This window comes from Xyrauchen texanus, chromosome 6 (assembly GCF_025860055.1).
Source record: "Xyrauchen texanus isolate HMW12.3.18 chromosome 6, RBS_HiC_50CHRs, whole genome shotgun sequence".
Lineage (NCBI taxonomy): Eukaryota > Metazoa > Chordata > Actinopteri > Cypriniformes > Catostomidae > Xyrauchen > Xyrauchen texanus.
The window spans coordinates 35,266,350-35,290,230 of NC_068281.1; the positions used below are offsets into that span (position 1 = coordinate 35,266,350).

The 23,881-nt window shown below is 41.4% G+C and overlaps 1 protein-coding gene across 1 annotated transcript in view; it reads left to right on the forward strand.

Moving 5' to 3' along the window:
• The window catches only part of LOC127644608 (alpha-N-acetylgalactosaminide alpha-2,6-sialyltransferase 3-like), a 131,501-nt gene that overhangs the window by 14,695 nt on the left and 92,925 nt on the right, over positions 1–23,881 (forward strand). Inside the window, exon 2 of the mRNA XM_052127871.1 lies at positions 19,102–19,296. Coding sequence (XP_051983831.1) covers positions 19,102–19,296 — 195 coding nt within the window. The remainder of the gene's footprint in view (positions 1–19,101; positions 19,297–23,881) is intronic.

Here is a 23,881-nt window from a genome sequence, read left to right on the forward strand (position 1 = left end):
CCTAGCAAAGGTGTTGGGTGTTGCCCAGCCCTCCGCTCTGCAGATGTCTACTAAAGAGGTGCCGTGGGCCAGTGCCCACGAGGATGCCACACTTCTCGTAGAGTGTGCTCGAACCCGCAAGGGGGGGCACGGCATAGGTGTGATAGGCTAGGGAAATAGCGTCAACAACCCAATGAGCTAACCTATGTTTGGAGACGGGGTTCCCTTTCCGCCATCTGCCAAAGCAAAGAGCTGGTCAGAGCATCTAGAGCCCTGCAAGTGGTCCACATGGGTACGCAAAGCACATACCAGACACAACGACGAAGAGGCTGGGTCTGCCTCCTCCCGGGGCAGCTTCGCTTGCAGGTTCACAACCTAAACCCTGAAGGGGGGTCATAGGAACCTTGGGCACGTAGCCTGGTCGTGGTCTTAGGATGAGGTGAGCATCTGCCGGACCGAACTCCAGGCAAGTGTCGCTGACAGAGAACGCTTGCAGGTCCCGAACCCTCTTGATGGAAACGAGCGCGATCAGGAGGGCCGTCTTCAAGGAGAGGGCTTTGAGCTGGACAGATCCAATTTGCGAACAGACACCACTTGAGGGCGTAAAGTTGCCTGGTAGAGGGAGCTCTGGCTTGGCTGATTGTGTCTACGACTGCAGGTGGTAGACCACTTAAGTCTTCCGCGACCCATCCAGGGGCCAGACGTGGAGATTCCAGAGGTCTGGGCGTGGGTGCCAGAGGGTGCCCCGTCCCTGAGAAAGGAGGTCCTTCCTCAGGGGAATTTGCAATAGCGTGAGATCCAAGAACCAGGTCCGGGTGGGCCAATAACGAGCCACCAAGGTGACCTGTTCCTCGTCCTCCCTGACCTTGCACAGCACCAGTGCAAGAAGGCTCACTGGGGGAAATGCGTACTTGCGCAGCCCCCGGGGCCAGCTGCGTGCCTGCGCGTCTGTGCCGAGAGGGGCCTCCATAGGGAGAACCAGAGCGGGCAGTGGGAGTTGTCATGGGAGGCAAAGAGGTCTATCTGTGCCCTGCCGAAGCGGCCCCAAATCAGCTGGACCACCTGGGGTGGAGCCTCCACTCTCCCCTGGGCGAGACCTGTCGGTCGCCAGGGATATGAGTGGCGAGCAGCGACCTGAGTCACGGCTGACTCCAAAGGAGGAGATGGCGGGCGAGTTGTGACATGTAGCAGGAGCGTACGTTGCCTTGGCGATTTACGTACACTACCGTGGCTGTGCTGTCTGAACGGATCAATACGTGCTTGCCCTGAATCAGCAGGAGAAACCTCCGCAGGGCAAGGAGTACAGCCAACATCTCAAGGCAGCTGATGTGCCAACGCAGGCGGGGCCCCGTCCAGGAGCCAGCGGCTGCATGCCCGTAGCTGTATTTGTATCTGAGATACAATAAATTATTTTAACATCTAAAATATAAATACATTAATGCAGTAAAGCACATGAGCTGGAATTACAATAGGCCAAAAAAATGCTCTAATGAAGACATTTAAATTGCAGACCCAATTTATTTCAAATTAAATGAGAAAAGAGACCTTTCTGAGTTTTAAATTGGGTTTTAGAGATAGAGACAATTAGTGGCCATTTAGCAGACTCTGTTTCCCAAAGTGACACCAAGTGACTGCAATATACATTTATTGGATCTTTATCCTTGTGTAGCCCTATGGGAATGTGAAGTGTTTTCTAAAATGATTATTTTTATTTTGTTTATTTTCTCTAAGATGTACAGTTCATGTTGTTAAAAATGTTTTAAAAAATATTTATGTGTGTTAAATATTAAGTCAGTTAAAATTCATGTACCCAAAAGAAAGATCCAATCAGGAGTGAGAGGAGAGGGAGGAAGAGAAAAAACGCGGAGGACGGAAAAAAAAGAGAGAGATATGATTGAGAAGTGTGCTGTGAATTTCACGTTAGAAGTTGGTAAAACACCAATTTAATGCGTGTGTGTGAGTAAATGTAATTGTATATTGCACGAAAAGTGAGTTGCAGACATTTGCTTAGTTTACAGTGTGAAAGTTTATGGTTTTGAAGAACTCGGTTAGAGTTTTCCACGAGGAGAAAAGAGTGGACGGCTAGTCAGCACGATCTAACTACGAGGACTTTGCCCGCGAGTATCCTGCTCGGTTGCCCTGTTGTGCATTGTCTGAAAAAACACTTATCTCCAGAACCATTCTCTGCATAGCTGTCGGACGACGGTTTCCATTGCCGGCAAAGCGAGCACCGCGCGGCCGCGGCTTAAAGGACGACGCGCCGAGCAGCACTACCACAGCTGTGAGTTGTTGTTTTTTTTCTGCGCCACGGCGCGAAGCGACCGTTGTGTTTAAGGTCTCCTCGCACCCAAGCAACACTACAGGCCTGCATCTTATCCTCCTCTGACTGTTGGGGTATTCATTTTATTTCATTGAATGTCCATTTAGTTATATTTGGGGGTTTAGCTTTGATTTTGGGAATTTAATTGTGTTTTATTTGAATTGCATTGTTGATATTTGAACTATATGTACATACTATATTTTTTCTAGTAAATAGTTCAAACGTATTTCTGTGGTAGTTTTTGCATTACATTGGGTTTAAGATATTGATCATTTTGATAACTAATGTAAGATAATATCCTTGAGTTTACAGTATCCTGGTTTAAAGTGACAGTGTTTATTAATTCTGACTAATATAAGTGACTTTTACCTTGATGCTTATTGCCTTAAAGTGTTGATAGTCATTTATAAAGGGTGGAATATTAATGTAACTTTAAAAGCCTAGTTAACCAAGGATTTGAGATGGCTGCATACAATTAGTGTTTAACTTTAATTTGGTTATAAAGACACTATTGCCACTTTACATTAAATTAAAATCTGACATTAAAGTAACTGCTAACAAATAGGTATTAAGGAATTACATTAGAGCATTAATTAATTTAGAGAGGGAGAACTCTTGCAAAATAGGAATTCGCGGAGCGCACTCCACAATAATAGCTAGACACGCTAGGGGGCGCTACATAAAATGGGGGCTCGTCCGGGATCATTAATGCAGTCAACTAATTTGTAATTTGATACTAATAGCCGTTAGCAGTAGCCGTTACATTTTTGTTAGTTTTTTCAAAGAAATTAAGCCAGTTTACTGAGAAAAAAAAGAGAATGGAGGCTAAGAGTATCACTGCAGAATTAGTTCAAGAGCTCAAAGACTGGTGCAGAAGAGAAGAGTTGGATGATGCTCATTCACTCATGGTACTGATTCCAGAAGATGTTGCGAATGCCCAGATTGAAGAAGCCCTGGGAACCACCAAAGCCTTGGGGCGAGTGCGAGTGAGAGGGCGGACAGTTAGTTTGAAGATGGATAGTCACAAAGTGCTATGCGAGTGTAAAGAGACGGTGGACCCCACCAAAGTCCCTCCTGAACTGTTGCCAGAAGGCAGGATGAAAAATTGGATGATTGTTAATGCTTCTGAAAGTCCTGCTCCTCACCCGTTAAAGAGTTTGTTGGAAGAACCACCAGAGAGTGGCTCAGCAGAGTCTATTATTTGTGCAGTGGGTGATTTGTTGAATAAGATGGGGAAACCATCAGGTGACAACAGCAGTTAGCGTCGTCTGAGAGTGTTCTCAGGTACTTTGCCAACACCAGTTGGAGAAGAGTCTCTTGAGCATTGGTTGGAACATGCACGCCTGATGGTCGAGGAAAGCGAGTGTTCCACTAAGGAGAAACGACGACGTATCATGGAAAGTCTGAAAGGCCCAGCGCTAGCTGTAGTAAAGGCTGTGCGAACTGCTGATCCAGAGGTTAGACCAGCTCTGTGCTTAGAGGCCATTGAGAGTGCTTTTGGGTCTGCTGAAACAGGCGAGGACCTGTATTTTGCCTTTTGATTGCTACAGCAGCAGCCAAAGGAAAGGTTGTCTGACTTTCTTAGGCGCATAGAATTGTCGCTGACCCAGGTGGTGCATCGCGGAGGTCTCCCTACAAGCCGTGCTGACCGTGCTCGAGTGGAGCAGCTGCTGAGAGGTGCTGTCCACTCCGATATGATGCTGTTCTCGCTCAAACTCAGGGAAAGGAAGGAAAACCCTCCATCATTCTTGGAGCTGCTGAGTGAGATCAGGAGTGAAGAAGAGTACGCGTCATCAAGGAGGAAGCTGAACACCTCTGTCCAGAGAGTTCACACAAACCTTGCTACAGGCAGTAGACAGGATGATGTTGAGCTTTTGAGAACAGAAATTCAAGAACTCAAGTCAATGTTCACGGCCATGAGTACTTTGCCTAGCCAGGTTGTAGTAGATAGCAAAGGACCTGTGTCAATGACAAAGATGCCCACCCCAGAAGCCGGGCTGATAGTGAAGTAGCTGTTTTGAGAAAACAAGTGAAAAACCTGCAAAAACAAATGACAGGCCATAAGCTTAAAGTTTCTGAATCCCCTACTTCAGGTCTTCGAGTAGAGGCATCAAGGCAAGCCCATAATGATAATAGAAAGCCAACATCTAACGACTCAGATGGGAACTTTTGTTATCAGCTGTGGTGAAACGGCCATTACTCCGCCAAATGCCAGAATGCAGAGAATCAAGCCAAAGTGATTCAAAAGCTAATACACGCTCTAAAGAAAGCTAAACAGGGTGATCCATCTTCTCAAGCATCAGGCGGTAGTCACACAGTGTGCTTAGCTAAGAAAAGTGAAGTAACCACCCTTGAAAGAGGCATTCCTCAAGGGCTTATCGGGCCCTGTTCAATCATTCCAGTGAAGATAAATGGCCAGCACTGCGATGCACTTCTTGATAGCGGCTCTCAAATCACCATCATATTCGAGACCTGGTACAAGCACCACTTACCTGATGTCCCAATCCAGCCAGTGTCAGGGTTGGCGATATGGGGTTTAAGCGACACCAGTTACCCCTACTTGGGATATGTCGTAGTTGAAATGGAGTTTCCAGAGAAGGTCACAGGTTCAAAGGAGACACTTTCCGTCCTTGCTCTTATTTGCCCAAGTCCACAAAGTCCTGAAAAGACCCCTGTGATCCTTGGCACAAATGCAAACCTGTTCCAGAGACTGTCCATGCTCTGCCGAGAGACCACAGGAGTGGACATTGCCCAGACCCTTGGCATAAAGGAAAAGAACTCCATTGTTCACGCAGAACAACCAACCACTGAGGGTGAAGAGGATGAAATTGCACTGGTGAAGTGGATGGGTCCAGGCTCACTAACCTTACATCCTGGTGGCGAATGCTGTGCCATCTGTGAAGTGGAGTTGAAAAGGCCCCTGGGAAAAGACATGTTGATGGTTGAGGCATCACCCACCGCTCCATTACCATCCGGTGTACTGCTGCAGGCTATGGTCGGTGCATGGTATTGCAGTGGATGATCACCTCACGGTCCTTATCCAGAATGAGTCCATGAAAGACACAGTCATCCCAGTTGGAACTGTCTTAGGCCAGCTGTGTCACGCTGATCCAGTTGTTCCATCTCTGAAAGTCGAAAACGAGGCTGTAACTGTACCAACAGAGTTAAACCCTCAACTGATTCAGTTTGGCGACTCGCCCATACCACCACAATGGAAAGCCGACTCTGTCAAAAGTTATGTGAGCGAGCAAATGTATTCTCATTGCATGAATGGGATGTCGGCCTGGCAAAGGATGTGGAACACCATATCAGGATGACTGACGCAAAGCCATTTAGAGAACGTTCAAGACGTTTAGCTCCAGCAGATATTGACGATGTTCATCAGCACTTGCAAGAGTTGATGAAGGCTGGTATAATTAAGGAGTCTCGTAGCCAGTATGCATCACCAATTGTGATAGCCAGAAAGAAAACTGGGCGTATCCGAATGTGCATTGACTATAGGACCCTTAATAGGCGTACGGTTCCAGACCAGTACACGACTCCTCGCATAGACGATGCGTTAGATTGTTTAGCTGGGAGCAAATGGTTTTCTGTCCTTGATTTACGTAGCGGCTACTACCAGATAGCCATGGCAGAGGAGGACAAAGAAAAAAACGCCTTCATTTGTCCCCTTGGATTTTTCCAATTTGAAAGGATGCCTCAGGGCATAACAGGAGCACCTGCGACGTTCCAAAGACTTATGGAGAAAGCTGTCGGCCATATGAATCTCCTTCAGGTGTTAGTTTATTTAGATGATCTCATAGTCTTTGGACGTTCATTAGAAGAACACGAAGAACGTCTCCTGCGAGTGATAGATAGGCTAGAAGAGGTAGGGCTAAAACTGTCCCTTGATAAGTGTCAATTTTGTCAACCCAGGGTCAAGTATGTGGGTCACATAGTGTCCGCTGATGGTGTTGCTACTGACCCTGAAAAGTTAGAGGCAGTCGCTAGGTGGCCTAAGCCCACAGACCTTAAGTCACTGCGGTCTTTTTTAGGTTTCTGTGGATATTATCGACGCTTTATAGCAAACTACTCTGCGATCGTTAGGCCCCTCACAGAACTGACAAAGGGCTATGCACCCACTCAGCGTGGTAGAAAGCAAGTTTCGGACAAGACCAAGAAGTATTTTAAAGACTCAGAACCATTCAGTGACCGATGGGATCAGTCCTGCACGGATGCATTCAATCGTATCATTCAGTGTCTGCTCAAGGCACCTGTACTGTCATTTGCTGATGCCAACAAGCCATATGTCCTACACACAGATGCAAGTTTCAATGGGCTCGGTGCCGTACTCTATCAGGAACATCCAGAAGGGTTAAGACCGGTGGCGTTCGCCAGAAGAAAGTTGAGCTCTCCTGAACAGAGATACCCTGTACATCAGCTAGAGTTCCTTGCGTTGAAGTGGGCTGTCGTTGATAAATTTCACGACTACCTCTATGGAGCAAAGTTCACTGTACGCACCGATAATAACCCGTTGACTTACGTGCTTACCACTGCCAAACTGAATGCGACGGGTCATCGTTGGCTTGCAGCCCTGGCCACCTATGATTTTGACGTAAAGTATAGGCCTGGAAAAGCAAACATTGATGCTGACTTGCTGTCTCGCAACATACCTGAAGATGGGGAGTGGGATGACATGTCGCAGAACGTAGTGAAGTCCATATGTCGGCTGGTAGGAGTGGATGTATCCCCAAATTCATCTCCCAAATATGTGGAACAATTAGGAGCTTCCCCAGCCTGTATTCCAGAAGTGTATGCCTTTCCGTCTCACTTACACTTAAGCTCGCTGGAGCAACTATCAAAAGCGGACTTGATGACTGCACAGAAGAGGGATGCTGTGATCGGACGTGTGATTGAGGCAGTGAAACAGGGAGTCTGGCCTAGCAACAAAGACTTAGACCCAGAGATGCTATTGATGAAGAGGGAAGTTGGCAGACTTGTGATGAGAGATGGACTGCTGTACAGAGCAAGCAAGAAAGCGGCAGAGGAGGCACTACAGCTTGTGCTGCCTGAGAGTTCAGAGAAGTGGTGTTGCACTCTCTTCATGACGACATGGGCCACTTAGGTGTGGAGAGGGTAACTCAACTCTTAAGAGCAAGATTCTACTGGCCAAAAATGGCTCATGATTCAGAAGAATATGTGCGGAATTGTGGACTGTGCATCACTCGTAAAACACCTGCCAAGAAAGCCGCTTCCCTACACCAAATCACCAGCAGTGGTCCTATGGACCTTGTTTGTATTGACTTTTTGTCAATGGAACCCGATTCCAGAGGCATTAGTAACGTGCTGGTAGTGACCGATCACTATACCAGATACGCACAAGCCTTTCCTGCAAAGAATCAGAAAGCCTTGACTGTAGCTAAGATCCTAGTTGAAAAGTATTTTGTTCACTATGGCCTGCCTGTTAGGATTCATTCTGATCAAGGAAGAGATTTTGAGTCGAAACTGATAAGAGAACTGCTGACAACCTTGGGCATACGGAAATCACGAACGACTCCGTATCACCCTCAAGGGGACCCCCAGCCGGAGCGTTTCAACCATACGCTGCTCTCTATACTGGCTACGTTAGGCCAAGAGAAGGAGATGTCCTGGAGTCAGCATGTAGCCTCATTAGTGCACGCATACAACAGCACAAAAAGTGATGCGACGGGATACTCTCCTTACTACTTAATGTTCGGTAGGGAAGCTATACTACCTGTAGACCTGTGCTTTGAAACGGCAAAAGATGGAACTGAGGAGAGGAACCATTTCCAGTACGTTGAAAGCCTGAAACGTGACCTTCAAAGAGCCTATCAGCTGGCTAGTCAAGCTGCTGACAAAGCTCACTTAAGGAACAAGAGAGCCTATGATCAAAAGGTCAGGTTTCAGAACATACAGGAAGGAGATCGTGTTCTCCTAAAAATCTAGGGCTCAAAGGGAAACACAAGCTGGAAAACCGATGGAGTTCCATACCCTATGTAGTGGTAGGAAAGATGCCGAACTTACCTGTATTCCATGTGAGACCTGAGGGAGGCATAGGTGGAGTAAAACAATTCATCGTGACCACATCTTACCTATTGGGAAATCTGTGAGGATCCCAGTGGAGCAAGCCTGTGAAAAAACCCTGTGAGACCCAGAACCCGTTCAACCCGAACAAGACAAAAACAACTGATCATGAGTCAAAGAGAAGTCGCAGAGATGACTGATTCCTCATCTGAAGTGGAGTGTGATTATACCAGTATACCATACGGGAGTATGCGGAACGTCTACTGAAGAGGAGAGAAGTGTACAATGGAGTCTCAGAGCATTCACAGTATGAAGACGCCATAGAACCAAATACTATGCAGTCAGCTGAAGAGCTAGAGTCCAACATGGAAGACGCAGCGAAGAAGGTCAAGGGATGACAGATTCGGATACTTATGATTCTGGAACAGATCTGGATGCTGGAAGAAGTTCTGTCTGTGCACCTAAAGAAAAACTGAGCTCTAGAACAAAAGTTAATAGAGTACCCAGACCAAGAATAACTGAGAAAAGACCAATAAAACCAGTGTTTAGACTTACCTATGATAAACTTGGAAAGTCTAGCGAGCAACCACTTACCATAGTTCATAGAGGAGTAATTATTAAACTAGGAAAACACTAGGTTTCAATTTAGTTCATAATTGTGAGCTCATAGTTATGAATGAATAACATATAAAGAGCAAACAAGTTCATTACTCTACATAGTTGTATGTGGGGATTGTGTTTTATGTCTTATGAGGACATTTAGACATTTAGTAAGGGGAGGATGTAGCCCTATGGGAATGTGAAGTGTTTTCTAAAATGATTATTTTTATTTTGTTTATTTTCTCTAAGATGTACAGTTCATGTTGTTAAAAATGTTTTAAAAAATATTTATGTGTGTTAAATATTAAGTCAGTTAAAATTCATGTACCTGAAAGAAAGATCCAATCAGGAGTGAGAGGAGAGGGAGGAAGAGAAAAAACGCGGAGGACGGGAAAAAAAAGAGAGAGATATGATTGAGAAGTGTGCTGTGAATTTTACGTTAGAAGTTGGTAAAACACCAATTTAATGCGTGTGTGTGAGTAAATGTAATTGTATATTGCACGAAAAGTGAGTTGCAGACATTTGCTTAGTTTACAGTGTGAAAGTTTATGGTTTTGAAGAACTCGGTTAGAGTTTTCCACGAGGAGAAAAGAGTGGACGGCTAGTCAGCACGATCTAACTACGAGGACTTTGCCCGCGAGTATCCTGCTCGGTTGCCCTGTTGTGCATTGTCTGAAAAAACACTTATCTCCAGAACCATTCTCTGCATAGCTGTCGGACGACGGTTTCCATTGCCGGCAAAGCGAGCACCGCGCGGCCGCGGCTTAAAGGACGACGCGCCGAGCAGCACTACCACAGCTGTGAGTTGTTGTTTTTTTCTGCGCCACGGCGGCTTGACCGTTGTGTTTAAAGTCTCCTCGCACCCAAGCAACACTACAGGCCTGCATCTTATCCTCCTCTTACTGTTGGGGTATTCATTTTATTTCATTGAGTGTCCATTTAGTTATATTTGGGGGTTTAGCTTTGATTTTGGGAATTTAATTGTGTTTTATTTGAATTGCATTGTTGATATTTGAACTTTATGTACATACTATATTTTTTCTAGTAAATAGTTCAAACGTATTTCTGTGGTAGTTTTTGCATTACATTGGGTTTAAGATATTGATCATTTTGATAACTAATGTAAGATAATATCCTTGAGTTTACAGTATCCTGGTTTAAAGTGACAGTGTTTATTAATTCTGACTAATATAAGTGACTTTTACCTTGATGCTTATTGCCTTAAAGTGTTGATAGTCATTTATAAAGGGTGGAATATTAATGTAACTTTAAAAGCCTAGTTAACCAAGGATTTGAGATGGCTGCATACAATTAGTGTTTAACTTTAATTTGGTTATAAAGACACTATTGCCACTTTACATTAAATTAAAATCTGACATTAAAGTAACTGCTAACAAATAGGTATTAAGGAATTACTTTAGAGCATTAATTAATTTAGAGAGGGAGAACTCTTGCAAAATAGGAATTCGGGAGCGCACTCCACAATAATAGCTAGACACGCTAGGGGGCGCTACACTTGTCATTTTTTAGACTCAGTTGTCAGTTATTGTCAGTTGCTGACCTAATGGTATTTATTCATTCTGAATTTTCTCCTTTACCCAACCCTGACAGAATCACTTTTGCACATTTAACTTGATGTAGAAGTTGCCTCTTGTGCTTCCAGATTCTTTTGTTGCACCTTTTTGTCAGGCAGAATAAAAAGAGCTCACATTTCATGAGGCTTGAGGGAAGTCCACTAGAGACTGAACACTGCTGATGCTGTTATATATAGAGAGGGGATCCCTCTACTGGTTACTGTCAGTACAACAAAAGTTTTAATTCTCTATTTATGAAGTAATTGCAGACCTACTTATAGGTAAACCAGTACAGGCCTGAACAATAACGATTTTTAAAGCTAGTAGTTCAGATTTTAACTTGCCTTCCCACATTTTCACTAGCTCAGCCAAACAAATTATAAATAGCTATTTTATCAGAATAGTTTTAGGTGTCAGAAAAAGTATTTACAGTAGTTGTATTTTTCATTACAACAAAAGCTTTAATGTAACTCCAAGACACCAATAAATTAATACTCTAACTAATCAATTCTAACTGATACTTCATAGACTATAACAAATAATTCTTGCAATTTCGACAAAACCTCATCTATTCCAGCTATAACACTCTACATTTAAATCAGCACAATTCCACAACAATTTTCAAAAAGCACAAAAATGCAAAGGTTTTCAATTGCTAGGCATAAAAGCATATGTATTTGATCATAAATAATGAAGAACGACATGTTTTCTGGAATATAGTGGAGTCATAAGTAAGATGTTACCACTAGCATAGCCATGGATGGGCCTGGGAGGTTGGCCCACCCAACCAAATCATTGTCTTATGCCCCTTTTCCACCAACAGCAAAACATGTCTTGCAACAAACCACGAACTGCTAACATCGGAGACTGTTAGACTGGGTGATTTAACCTTTCAAAACAACAGCAGCTCAGAAAACAAAACCACATAGCTCTCATTAAAACAAAGCTATTTACACTGTAAACTCCTGATGTGGTGATGAGACATGCATATGTCATATATCTGCATTGATTGCTATGAATTGTATTAAAAAAACTATACTGTATATTTAAACAGCTTCTTTCCTGTTCATCAAAACCAGATCGAGTTGACATAAGATGCTGAATCTGAGTTTAAATGCTTTCAAAATTGTCAACTTTATTTAAAAAAAACAGAGTTATTTACAAATATCTTATGTAGAGTGTGAATTGATTATGAATTTTATACATAATATCTTCTATTTATTGCATCAAAAGCAGATTGTGACAGCATATATAAACTTCTCTGGAATAAATTATTTTGGATGATAAAATATGCTCTGAAAACTCAAAACACTTTTACATTCCAGTCTTTTTTTAATTAAATTTCCAAATGTCATATGCATGCATTTATTTGCTAAGATTTTTTTTTGTCATAACTTAGTAAAACAGTCAGGAATAGATAGCGCTGAATATTTTTTCTCTAACTTGGGGATCTGATTCCTTTATGCTTATTGTCTCTTGCATTGCTATCGCAGCGCCATCATCTCTCCCACGCTTTAATAAGAGGAGCTGTGTGGCAGTGACACAATCAGAGAAAAAAGTTATTTTATTGACTGTGAACTATAACAGAGATATAGCAACAATACCAGATTCTGTCATTTCTATCCATCATTTTATCCGTTTGATGAATTTGAAATGGATCCTTTCTATGGTTAAAATTTTCCACTCTGTTTTTAAAAAATATCCATGGTAAATCATTGAATCCCCATATAATAATAAAAATGGGTTCTCAGTAGGGACTAAAAACAAATACCTTTTTTATGTCAGTTTATTCTGAGCAAAAACGTATTTATTCATTACAGGGGGTCATTCAGTGACTAAGGGGTGGGTGAAAAACAAATTGCAATGTTGCCAGATCTCACAAGAGAAACAAGCAACCTGGTCTGGAAAAACAAGTCCAAAATAAGCCTTTTGCCTCACCAAAATAAGCAAAAATAAGATTTTTTCCCCCCTGTGTGGTGGATGTATCAGCATAGAAACCATAACAATCAGTTATTTATATATTTATTTATTTTTCTCCCCAATTTGGAATTCCCAAAGCGCTCTAAGTCCTCGTGGTGGCATAGTGACTCGCCTCAATCCGGGTGGTGGTGGACGAATCTCATTTGCCTCCGCATCTCAGATTGTCAACCCGCACATCTTATCACGGCCGATGACATGACCGTGGTGGGTCTCATCAGCAAGAACGACGAGTCAGCATACTCTACACCAGCTCTATTACCAAGAAAGCCCTGCAGCGTCTCTACTTTCTTCGAAGGCTGAGAAAAGCACATCTCCCGCCCCCCATCCTCACTACATTCTATAGAGGGACTATTGAGAGCATCCTGAGCAGCTGCATCACTGCCTGGTTTGGGACTTGCACCGTTTCGGACCGCAAAGCCCTGCAGATGATAGTGAGGACAGCTGAGAAAATCATCGGGGTCTCTCTTCCCTCCATCAAAGACTTGCTACGGTGTGGCTAAGGAGTTCTGGGTGGTTGCTGATGTGTTTTGGCTTTAGCTAGGGTATACTGGGTGGTTGCTAGGTTGTTTCCAGGGAGTTCTGGGTTGTTCTGGAATGTTTTAGATGGTTGTTGGGGTGTTCTGGGAGGTTGCAGGAGTGTTCAGGGTGCCCACCCACTAGTCTGGTCGCTGGATATATCTCCAGTCCCTTCTTAAATCTATGGGATTTTTATGCACAATTTTTCATCTGACTGAAAATCTTTTGTCTGACTACTTAGAAAGTAATAGGACATCTCCCCACAACAAGTCACACAAATTGATGTGACATTCATGTATCTCACAAACAATGCAGTATAAATGATGCCTTAATGTTTAGGCTAATACTTAGGACTTTGTTCACATCCTCACCCTGTATTATCAATAATAATATAGTGATGTTTGCTAAGCCATTTCAGTAGGTTTCTCTAGCAACTTGATATTTCCCTCACATCTCCAGTAATCTTGTGAAATGTGATTCTCATCAGCTAGTTGCTTAATATTAGCAAATTTGTACTCGAAGCACTTAAATATTTCACTATATCAGCAATCTTCATGCATTATTAGCATGCGTCCCAGCATGGCACCTATGTTTTTGCTTCTCCAGATGTGTTAATTTCCCACCTTATATCTGGGAGAAATCCAGTTTCTCTCTCTCACTCTATCACACATAATTACTAGGCTGCCAGGATGATTCTAGTCAGTGTATGGGATTCCTGTAATGCCCAGTTCTCAGTCTGTGACCAAAGATCAATACTTGTTGAAATTAGTCTTTTTTCGTGGCTTTATAAATAGCCCTGAGCACAGAGAAAGCTTTGTTAGCCACAGTGTCAGCTGCAACCTCTAGCACTGTAAAACTCTCTGTCAGAGACAGTTGTAAAAAAGCTTCATAAAAAGAAGCAGAATGTGTCCAGCTCAGTGTCCAGTCCTGGAGAGGAACCTTGAATTTTATGGCCCCTCTTTATATACTGTCTGTGAGATTGGAGTGGTGAAATGGTGAAATTGAAAGGGAAAATGGTTTCTCGCAGAGAGTGTAATGGATACTTCTATTGGTTGGCAGTTGGCACAAGGCCTCATGTTAATTCAACAAAACATCTACAGTGATTTTCACCAAGAACTTTAATCATTTTTGTTGTGGATGAGAAATCGCTTGATAAAAAACATGACTAATCTTAGGGACTATAATACCATGAAGACTTAGTGGTGGGGCTTTTTTTACATTAGCCAATAAGACACCACCCAGAACACTATAGCAACACCGTAGCAACCACCTAGATAAGCTCAGCAACAGCATAGCAATGCAATTAAAACCACCTTAAAGTATCAATGCACTAGCAACCACTAGGAAACACCCTAGAAGCCGCATGCATAGCAATGACTTAGCAACCATCCAGTAAACCATAGCATAGACATATCATATACACTCAGAACATAGTACAAACCTATTTCTGGGCTTAAAAGATACAAAAACCAAATCAATGTAGAACATTGTATCTCAAAAGGAATACAATGTGGCCCCCAATGCACTACTTAAAGCCTGATGTGGACCCTTTACCAAAATAGTTGCCCACCCCTGCTTTAGCTGGCCAGGATTGGAGACCAGCTTAATTATTATTATTAATAATAATACAAATCTGGAATGTTAACATAGATGGAATTTGCTCAAAAATATTTAATCAATTTAATTGATAGGCTGTTTTTTTCCGATCCTTGATTTTACATTTTTGAATATAATAATTTAATACAATATGAGGTGTGATATCTTTTCTCATTGAATTCTTTAAATGAGAATGTGATGTTTTAACTTTCTTTATTTTTTTATCTGAAATAAAATAATACATGTAAATTAATTAATTATACATATTATTTTTGGAATATATTTGAAAATATATGGTTATTGAAACTAACATCCTGTTTTATATATATTTTGGTTTCCTTCTATTTTTCTTTTTTTCTCAGCTTTGATGTATGATTTGTATATTGTCTTCAGTAAAAATAAAAAGTGTATATATATATATATATATATATATATATATATATATATATATATATATATATATATAGATAACACTGGTCACTCAATTGTCCAATTAATTGGATTGAAAAAAGTAGTAATAGTCCTATCATGATGGCGCTGTTGTCCTCTCTCTCTCTCTCTCGCTCTCTCTGCTCTCTTTCTGTCTCTCCCTTCCTCACTTGTGCTCATATTTCGTCACTCTTTCTGTTTCTGCCTGCTTCTAAGTAATTCCTCTCCACTAAAATGGGTGAAATTGTGCAGAACACAAGGCCTGTGCGATGATAATTATCCTGATGGATAATACAATGACAAGATGTGTCATATGTTGTGCTGATGGAAGTTCTCAGATTCCTCGCTCTCCCCGATGCCTTTACCTCACCCCCAAATCTGACACATTGCTTCACCACGATTTGTGACCAGAGATCGAAATCAAGTTGGAGGGATATTTTCTTAATATTCCTTCTTTGCATAAGAACAGATGAGGTCAAGCAGATGGATGTTTTTTCCCCTCCTTTCTCTCTTTCTTGGTTGGGTATTGAAGAGCTTTAGGGCTTAATCACAGTCTCACTGGAGTTACTATGACTCAGACACTTGGAAGCTTGTCAAATCCTAATTAAATTGCAGTCCATAATCTTATTGTAGCCTTTTAACAAAGGCAGTGAGCAAAGGAACTGGTTTTGCAAGATTTAACAGAGATATTAGAAAGTGTTTTAAAAATGTTTAATGTTTTACCTTTGGTCTTTTTCAGATTTTCAATTTTATTTAAAGTCACTTTAGTAAGAAAGAATCTGCCAAAACATAAATGTTAAAAATGAAACTCAAGGTGTATCCATTTTTTTTAAAGCTTCAATAAATATGTTTGTCTAACTAATGACTAATATAGGGAGTGTTCCGGAAGTCTGTTTCAAAACAGTTCTTATTTTTGCAATCCGTTTGGTGATGCTAGTGGTGCAGAAATTGCACACATCAGTTGCAAGCATTCACCGTTGATCTCAATGCAAAGCATGGCCGGGTCTAAAGGCCAAAGTATACTTGAGTTGTTTGTGTTGCTGATCACTCTCATACGTGTGATTCAAATTTCGTCATCAGCACAGTCCGGTTTTCTCAACATGTGGACAGTCCTCGTCTGTGTGCCTAGTTGGCGCTTGTGCCTGCCGTTGTGCCTCTGTAATTAAAGAGTATCACTAAGCAGTTGTAGTGCACATGCGTCAAACGTTTTCTTATTTGCTTGCGGTCAGAAGAGTATACATTCGGAACCATGTCTGGATACGTTATTTTCGTGATGTTTGCTTCTGTTTCCCCTGTTGTTAGTTTGGTGTTGCTGAGAGATGCTGTCTGTCTCCTTGCGTCTACATCTTTTAAATTGCTGTGATAACTTTGTGTTTATTGTTTGTCATTGCACTTTAAACTACTCTGTTTTGCCATGAAAATAACCATGACATGGCATTACTTTCTATCCATCCATCCATGCATCCATCTAAATTCCTGTATATTTCCCTAAATGACTTGACATGTTTCACTGATAAAAATATCAATACCTTTTAGGATCCCACAAAGGCCATATACTCAATAACTAACACTGAAACTGTGAAAAATGGCTTGAATTATATTGATGTGGATTTTGTAGTTACTGCATTATCACATAACTCGACAAACTTGTCTGTCACCAGACAGATCATAAGAGACCTGTTTCAGTCATTACTCAATTTTGTGTTTTGCCGTTGTAGAGCAGTATAATTGCTTATTAAATTTCTGTCAAATAGAAATAATTGTCATCATTAAATATTATATCATTATTCCTTGAAGCAGTTCCCATCTGTGTCAAATTTTAGGTTCTTAATCTTATATGTTATGATATCTCCATCTAATAGTAATGGAGGTAATATACCAACAATAAGGTTGTCAGGGCCCACATCAATCTTATAATTATATGCAATGGTTATCAGTTTATTTATTTCAATATATTATTAATATGGGGAATAATTGGATAATATAGTTATATTAGACCTTATTGTCTTAACAATTAAGCCATGTTACACCAATTAAAGACATTAAATTAGTAGTCTGAGCACTCCGGGACAAACACACAAGTTCCCCAAAAAGTTTGTATCCTAGTAGCGATCCTGATGGCAAGGCAGAAATGTGAGACCCTCACAAAGATAATGATGTAACATTTTTGCAATTTGTGAAATTCAGTATCTTAGTCTGAGCTTTAAATGGTCATTTATATGGTATCAACGAATGTTTGATCTCTTCCTCTGAAGTGTAAAGCCAAATACTATCCCTGAGATGTTTGATGTGCCTGATTTGAGCCCCACTGGCTCAGACAGGTATGCTGACAGCCACCCTATTATTCCCAAGACAATTTCAGTCCATCAAACCACATCAAAGGATATAGACATCCACATCTTAGCAGAAAAAGAGGGTGCTTTTGGTTTTATGTCTCCATTGCATGGAGATGCACCTGTAATGTGTTCAAACATTGCAGAACACAGACATAGCCTGGAGCATGATGTGAAGAGATGCCGTTATGCTTCATATTATTGCCAATTTGTCAATTTTTACTGTTAAAATTAAAGATCCCATGAAAAGGTTTGGCAAACAAAATAGCCAGTGTGAACATCACAGCCTGACAAAATCATTGCTGTAAACAATGCTTACTACATACTGAAATATACAATGCATACAGTGTACTTTTAAAATAATGTAGTACATGAAACAGTATGCGATGTGCTATTATAAAAGTTTCCAAGTATCCATCCATCCATCCATCTTCAACCGCTTATCCAAAGTCGGGTCGTGGGGACAGCAGTTCCAGCAGGGGGCCCCAAACTTCCCTATCCCGAGCCACATTAACCAGCTCTGACTGAGGGACCCCGAGGCATTCCCAGGCCAGTGTGGAGATGTAATCTCTCCACCTAATCCTGGGTCTTCCTCGAGGCCATAGGCGGAAATCGGGGGGGGGGGTCAGGACCCCCCCTATCTGAGGGTTGTCCCCCCCCTAAAATATCATTAAAATATGTGTATTGTAAATAATATAATGATATATTCTTAAAATAATTGTTTAAGAAATAAAATAATACAAATGCATATGGGGCAACAACAAAAAACCCCTTAAAAAATGGCTCTTGAGAATTGTTATGTTTATTGTCCCCCCCAACATTTTGATGAAATTTTCGCCCCTGCCCGAGGCCTCCTCCCAGCTGGACATGCCTGAAAAACCTCCCTAGGGAGGCGCCCAGGGGGCATCCTTACCATGAAGATCATCATCTGCAAAAAGCAGCGATCAGATATGTGTAAACTCTTTTTGAATTACTGATAGTTATAAATTAGGGAAATGTAGACTTTGAGGAGTACACTATCATGTTGATGAGCTCAAAACTAACAGACATCTTCTAAATGCCCCCAAAAAATGGTCTTTAAAAGTTGAACGTCTACAATGTTTAATGCCTACAAATTGTGTTGTATTGTGATGTGGAAAGGTGGATTTGTTTTTATACCGCTTAGACCTTAAGGACAAGTGTTGTGAAAGAAATCTTGCTTTGTGTGTTATTAAGATATTATTGATTTGGTACAATTCTATTCCCATAGTCCTTTACTGTGAGCACGCAGACAAAAATTGGCAAGATTTTCCAAGATGATACAGAAAAAAAAAACTTAAAAAATGTATTTATTTGTGCTTGCTTGGAACTTAAGTGATAACAGCATGTTATTACATTTAATCTGGAAATATACAAGAGATTACTGATATGCAGACACAGCAAATCATTGTGATTTTACATTGAAGTTTACACAGTTTAAAGTTGTCATTTAATTGTAAATCATTTTAGAATAACTACTGTAAAAATTACAGTAAAATTACAGCAACTACTCCCTGGAATATGTTGTTAATTCACACTATTTGCTTACATTGCAGGGATTCTTTTGGATGTTGTTATGAACCCGTTTAGCTTTAGCAGTCTTGCAGTGAACTTGCCAGTTCTGTTCTGACAGTATTTCATTCCCTGTCTGCTAGCTTGTCAATTATTTGGCCCATGAGCATGAACAGAAAGACTAATGGCAATATGTTTTCTGTTCTTCTCTCCCTCATAGAAGAAGTCTGTGATAGTGAGCAGTCTGATCGTGGTAGTGTCTCTGTTTCTGGTGGTAATGAATTACTCAGAGAAGCCGTACTTCCTTCTGCAGCCTGTATTCGGGCAGAGCTTCAGCAAAAACTGGATGTTTTCCCGCCCACCACACAAAGCCTTCAAACCCCACCGCGGCTACCTCAGTATCCCCAATCAGGAGGTAACACTTATGATGTCAATTTGTAGACTAACCCTGAAGTCTAATTAGCCATGTGATCCTTCTGGAATTTCCAATGGCTTTTTAGAATAGCGGTTTTTGATGACCGGGTAAAATAAGGTCTGTTGTTAACATTACTTGAATAGATAGATCACACTGTGTTCTAAATAAATTACACAGACATATTTCATACAGAAGTTTTGCTCGCAAATACATTTATTCGTATTTATTGTTATTAGTGCTGTCAGTCGCATAAATATTTGTAATCACAATTAATTGCATAATGTTTCATAGTTAATCGCGATTAATCACAGATTTTTAAAGTGTGGAAGTTTTAATCTATATACTTTCTTTAGTTTCAAAATGCATTTATTGCTTTCTTAGGAAAGAAAACAAAATGTAATAATTATGCTTTATTTACATTTTCCAAACAAAGCAGTAAGCATGTATGTATTATTATAAAATTGATAATTATATAATTATTAATATCATTTAATGATTCAGGAAATACCCCATATATTGTGTGTATGATAACATGCTTATGGGTAATACATACAGCAGTTATATGAATTTTGAATTTAATTGAGTTTGACAGTAAATCAACCTCAAACAATTATAATTTTTTTTAACTCAAATTCTATATCTTGTTTGATACCTCAGTTGAACTTCTGGAACTAAATTGGAATTTAAAACACATTCTTAATTAATTTCTAAATGCCGCACAAACTTGTTCAACAGATTATATTTAAAAAATATAAGCTCAAGCATGCTCCCACCACCACAAACACAATTAAGAAAAATGAACGGTTTAAACTTTTTAAAATTTTTTTTTTTTTTAACGGTTTAAAAATTAAAATTAATCGAATGCATTAACACTTTACATTTGACAGCTTTAGTCTAAATACACAGCTACTTTTGAGTGGCCATCAATAGAGAAACATGCTTTTTGCTTTACAGTTACAAATAGCATCTACCAACAGACGCTAACTGCTGAAGTTACAATAAACACCCAAACTTTGACCCCCTCTAAGTAATCAGTTTATTAATTAACCCTGAAATATTTATGTGATGGTTAAAAATACTCTTCAAGCCTTTTGATATTGGTGCTTGGAAGCGTTTCTATAATAGCAAGTATAGAAAAAAACCCCTGTTTCTACAGTATTTTACCCAGTGCTAATGAGCATGTTAAGACTGAATTCTAATCGCATTAAAATTATTTTTACATTAATTTTACATTAACAATATTTTTAGCCTATTCTGCCTCAAGATGTTGTCTCGGATGGTGTATGATGAAACAATCAGTGGCCTAAATGTTTTTACCAATGGAGTTTTACCAACAGTTGTTTCTCTTATGTTGAAGTTCATTTGAGTCTTCCTCACACACATACCAGACTTTGACTCATAACTGCCAAGTCAGTGTAGTTTCAACTGCTTGTGTGATTAGCACAGAGGTTTGCATGTTTCCCTGCTTACAATGAAATAGAGGTTATTAAAGAAAAAGTTAAATTAATTTTTTGCACTAAACTGTGTGTGCATACAGCTTTTTAAATGCATTTCAGAATAGATCAAATGGGTCAGATTTATTCACTAATTTGTGTTTACATTCTGCTGTATACACAAATTTAGGGGCAGAGAATGTCCTGCTAGTTGTGCAGTACTGAATACCTTTGTCAAGGTTATGAGTGTTGTCTTGACAGTCAGTGAAATGTTGCATTCATTGAAAGGTATTTTATTTTCTGGGCAGCCTCTCTAAATAATTAAGCCTTTTCAGTGTCAAAAACTTCCCTCACAAACAACAGTTCTGAAAAATAGAAAACCATTAATATTGGAAATATTACTACCATAATAACTAGGCCTGCATGAAATTTGCTACCACATTATTCAAAAGAAAACATTGCAGATTTTTCAGAATTATGCATATTAGGAAAGAATAAATATGTATATTATTTAAATAATGTATGTATGTATGTATTATTATTATATAATTTGTAATATTATGTAATGATTCAGGAAATACCCCTTATATTGTGTTTATGATAACATGTTTACGCGTAATTCATACAGCAGTTATATGTATTCAGAATTTAATTTCATTTTACAGTAATTACTTTTCAAACTCAAATTTAAACTCAAATTCAAATTTTATATCTTGTTTGCTACCTCAGTTCAAATTCAGGAACTAAATAAAAATGCAAAACACATTCTTAATTCTGAACTGCACACAATCTTGTCCAACACATTATATTTAAATCTGCAGTGGTGGCTCAGTGGTTGAGGCTGAAGTTTACTGACCAGAAAGTTGGGGGTTCAAGCCCCAGCACCACCAAGATGCCACTGTTGGGCCCTTGAGCAAGGTACTTAATTCCAGGTTCCTCCAGGGGGATTTTCCCTGTAATAAGTGCACTGTAAGTCGCTTTGGATAAAAGCGTTTGCCAAATGCATAAATGTAAATGTAAATCCATTGCGCAGGTTTCCCCCTACATCTATACATAGAGACCAAATGATGACACTGTGAATCAAATATCAAAGCACTTTAAGGTATTTAACAGTGCCTTATTATTGAGTGCCGATTAAAGGGGTATCTATCAAGGTCTCTTATGCTGTGGTATTTGAACAAATACCTGTGCTGAATGTGCTATAGATAATTCTCAGATAGTGTTGAATCATTAAGGCATTTCTGAAACACTTCAGTGAATCAAATCTCAATAACCTGGGGTTTATTATTCAATATGTTTTTTAAATCCTTGACTGCACTACATAAAATGTCATGGTTACTGTCGTAACCTCCTTTTCCTGATGGAGGGAATGAGATGTTGTGTTGATCTAGTGACACTAGGGGTTGCTCTTGAGAGCCCAGAACACCTCCCATTCTTTGAGAAAAGGCCAATGAGAATTGGTGAGTGGAATTTGCATGCCACTCCCCCAGACATACGGGTAAAAAAGGAGCTGGAATGCCCACTCCATTCAGGTTTTGTGCTAAGGAGCCGAGAGATCCGGCCATTTCAGCGGCTAGTACAGTGTTGTGGCAACAGTACGCACCGGACACAGCAACGACAGGGCTCCTCCCGGAGCAGCGCTTGCATGCTCACCACCTGATCCCTGAAGGGGATCATGGAAACATTGGGCAAATAACCCAGCCGGGGTCTCAGGATGACATGAGAATCTGCTGGACCGAACTCCAGGCAAGTGTTGCTGACAGAAAACACTTGCAGGTCCCCAACCCTCTTGATGGAGGTGAGCGCAATCAGGAGGGCCATCTTCAAGGAGAGGGCTTTCAGCTTGACTGGCTCAAAGGGGGCTCCCCGAAGGCCCAGGAGGACCGTGGAGATGGCGGCTGCTTGCCCATTGCATAGGAACAGGCTTAAGGGGAGGAACTTGTTCTGACATGCCTGGCCGTCGAAAGCAAACCGTAGGAAGGGTCTGTATAGAGGTAAATCCTAGACGTGAATGTACGCATCCTTCAGGTCTACCGCCACAAACCAATCTTGATGCCGGACGCACGTCAAAATGTTTCTGCATCAGCATCTTGAAGGCCTGGTTCAGAACTCGCAGGTCCAAGATTGGCCACAACCCACCGCCTTTCTTTGGCATGATGAAGTAAGTGCTGTAGAACCCTTTCCCCATCTCGGCTGGAGGGACAGGCTCTATCGTGCCCTTGAAAAGAATGGTCACGATCTCCACACGCAGGTGGTGGCGTTCTCGCCCTGCACCGAAATTAAACAGACACCACTGAACCGGGGTGAGCGCCTGTCGAACTGAATGGCTTAGCCAAGTCAGATGGTCCTGGCCAGCCACCGTGACGGGTTGGAAAACGTTAGCCACGCATCCAGGAGAGGAGCACTAAGGGGCGATCGCATCTGACATACCTGGAGGTGGGGGCTCACGGTGGGGGGGAGCAGGCGATGCCACATCCCGAGGTGGCTGCGCTGAGGGAAACCTCAAAGCACTTTCCTTGCTCTGCGTACCCGGCATAGGGTGGGTTAGCGACTCTTGGGTCGGCCTCGACACTCGTCACAACCGGCTGGCCATCGGTATGGTTCAGTCAGGCGCGCGAAGGCTGAGGTTCTGCGTTCACAGGGCTCTGGCTGTGCATGCTCAGTGTCTGGTTGCCGTGACAATGGCGGTCGTGAACATCGATTATGTGACCCAAAGAGTGAGGAAACCGCACTCTATTTTACAATGAGAAGAGGAAACAAGGGATTTACCTCCCGACCCTCCAGCAGGAATGGAGTGGTCTGGATACCAGCGCCATGGCGGACGTCTCGCTCCCTGGGTCGTCTGTCAAAGGGGTGCTTAGGAGCCTTCTGGGTCCCCGTGCCGGTCCATGAGACGGGGGCCGTCAGCTTCCTGTGGGGGGCTCTACACTGGGGCTGAGAACTAGGCTCGGGTTGAGGTGGAGCCCTGACACCTTTTGCCGTTGCATGGGGATGCCCTCGACGAGCAGACGGGGTGCGGGATCTTGAGCCACCATGTTGTGCTGGATGGCCTCCATCTGCTTCTTCACCACGAGAAGTCCTCAGCAGTGTTACCGAAAAGTCAGATCTGGGAGATGGGCGCATTGCGAAAGCGGGCTTTGTCGGAATCCCTC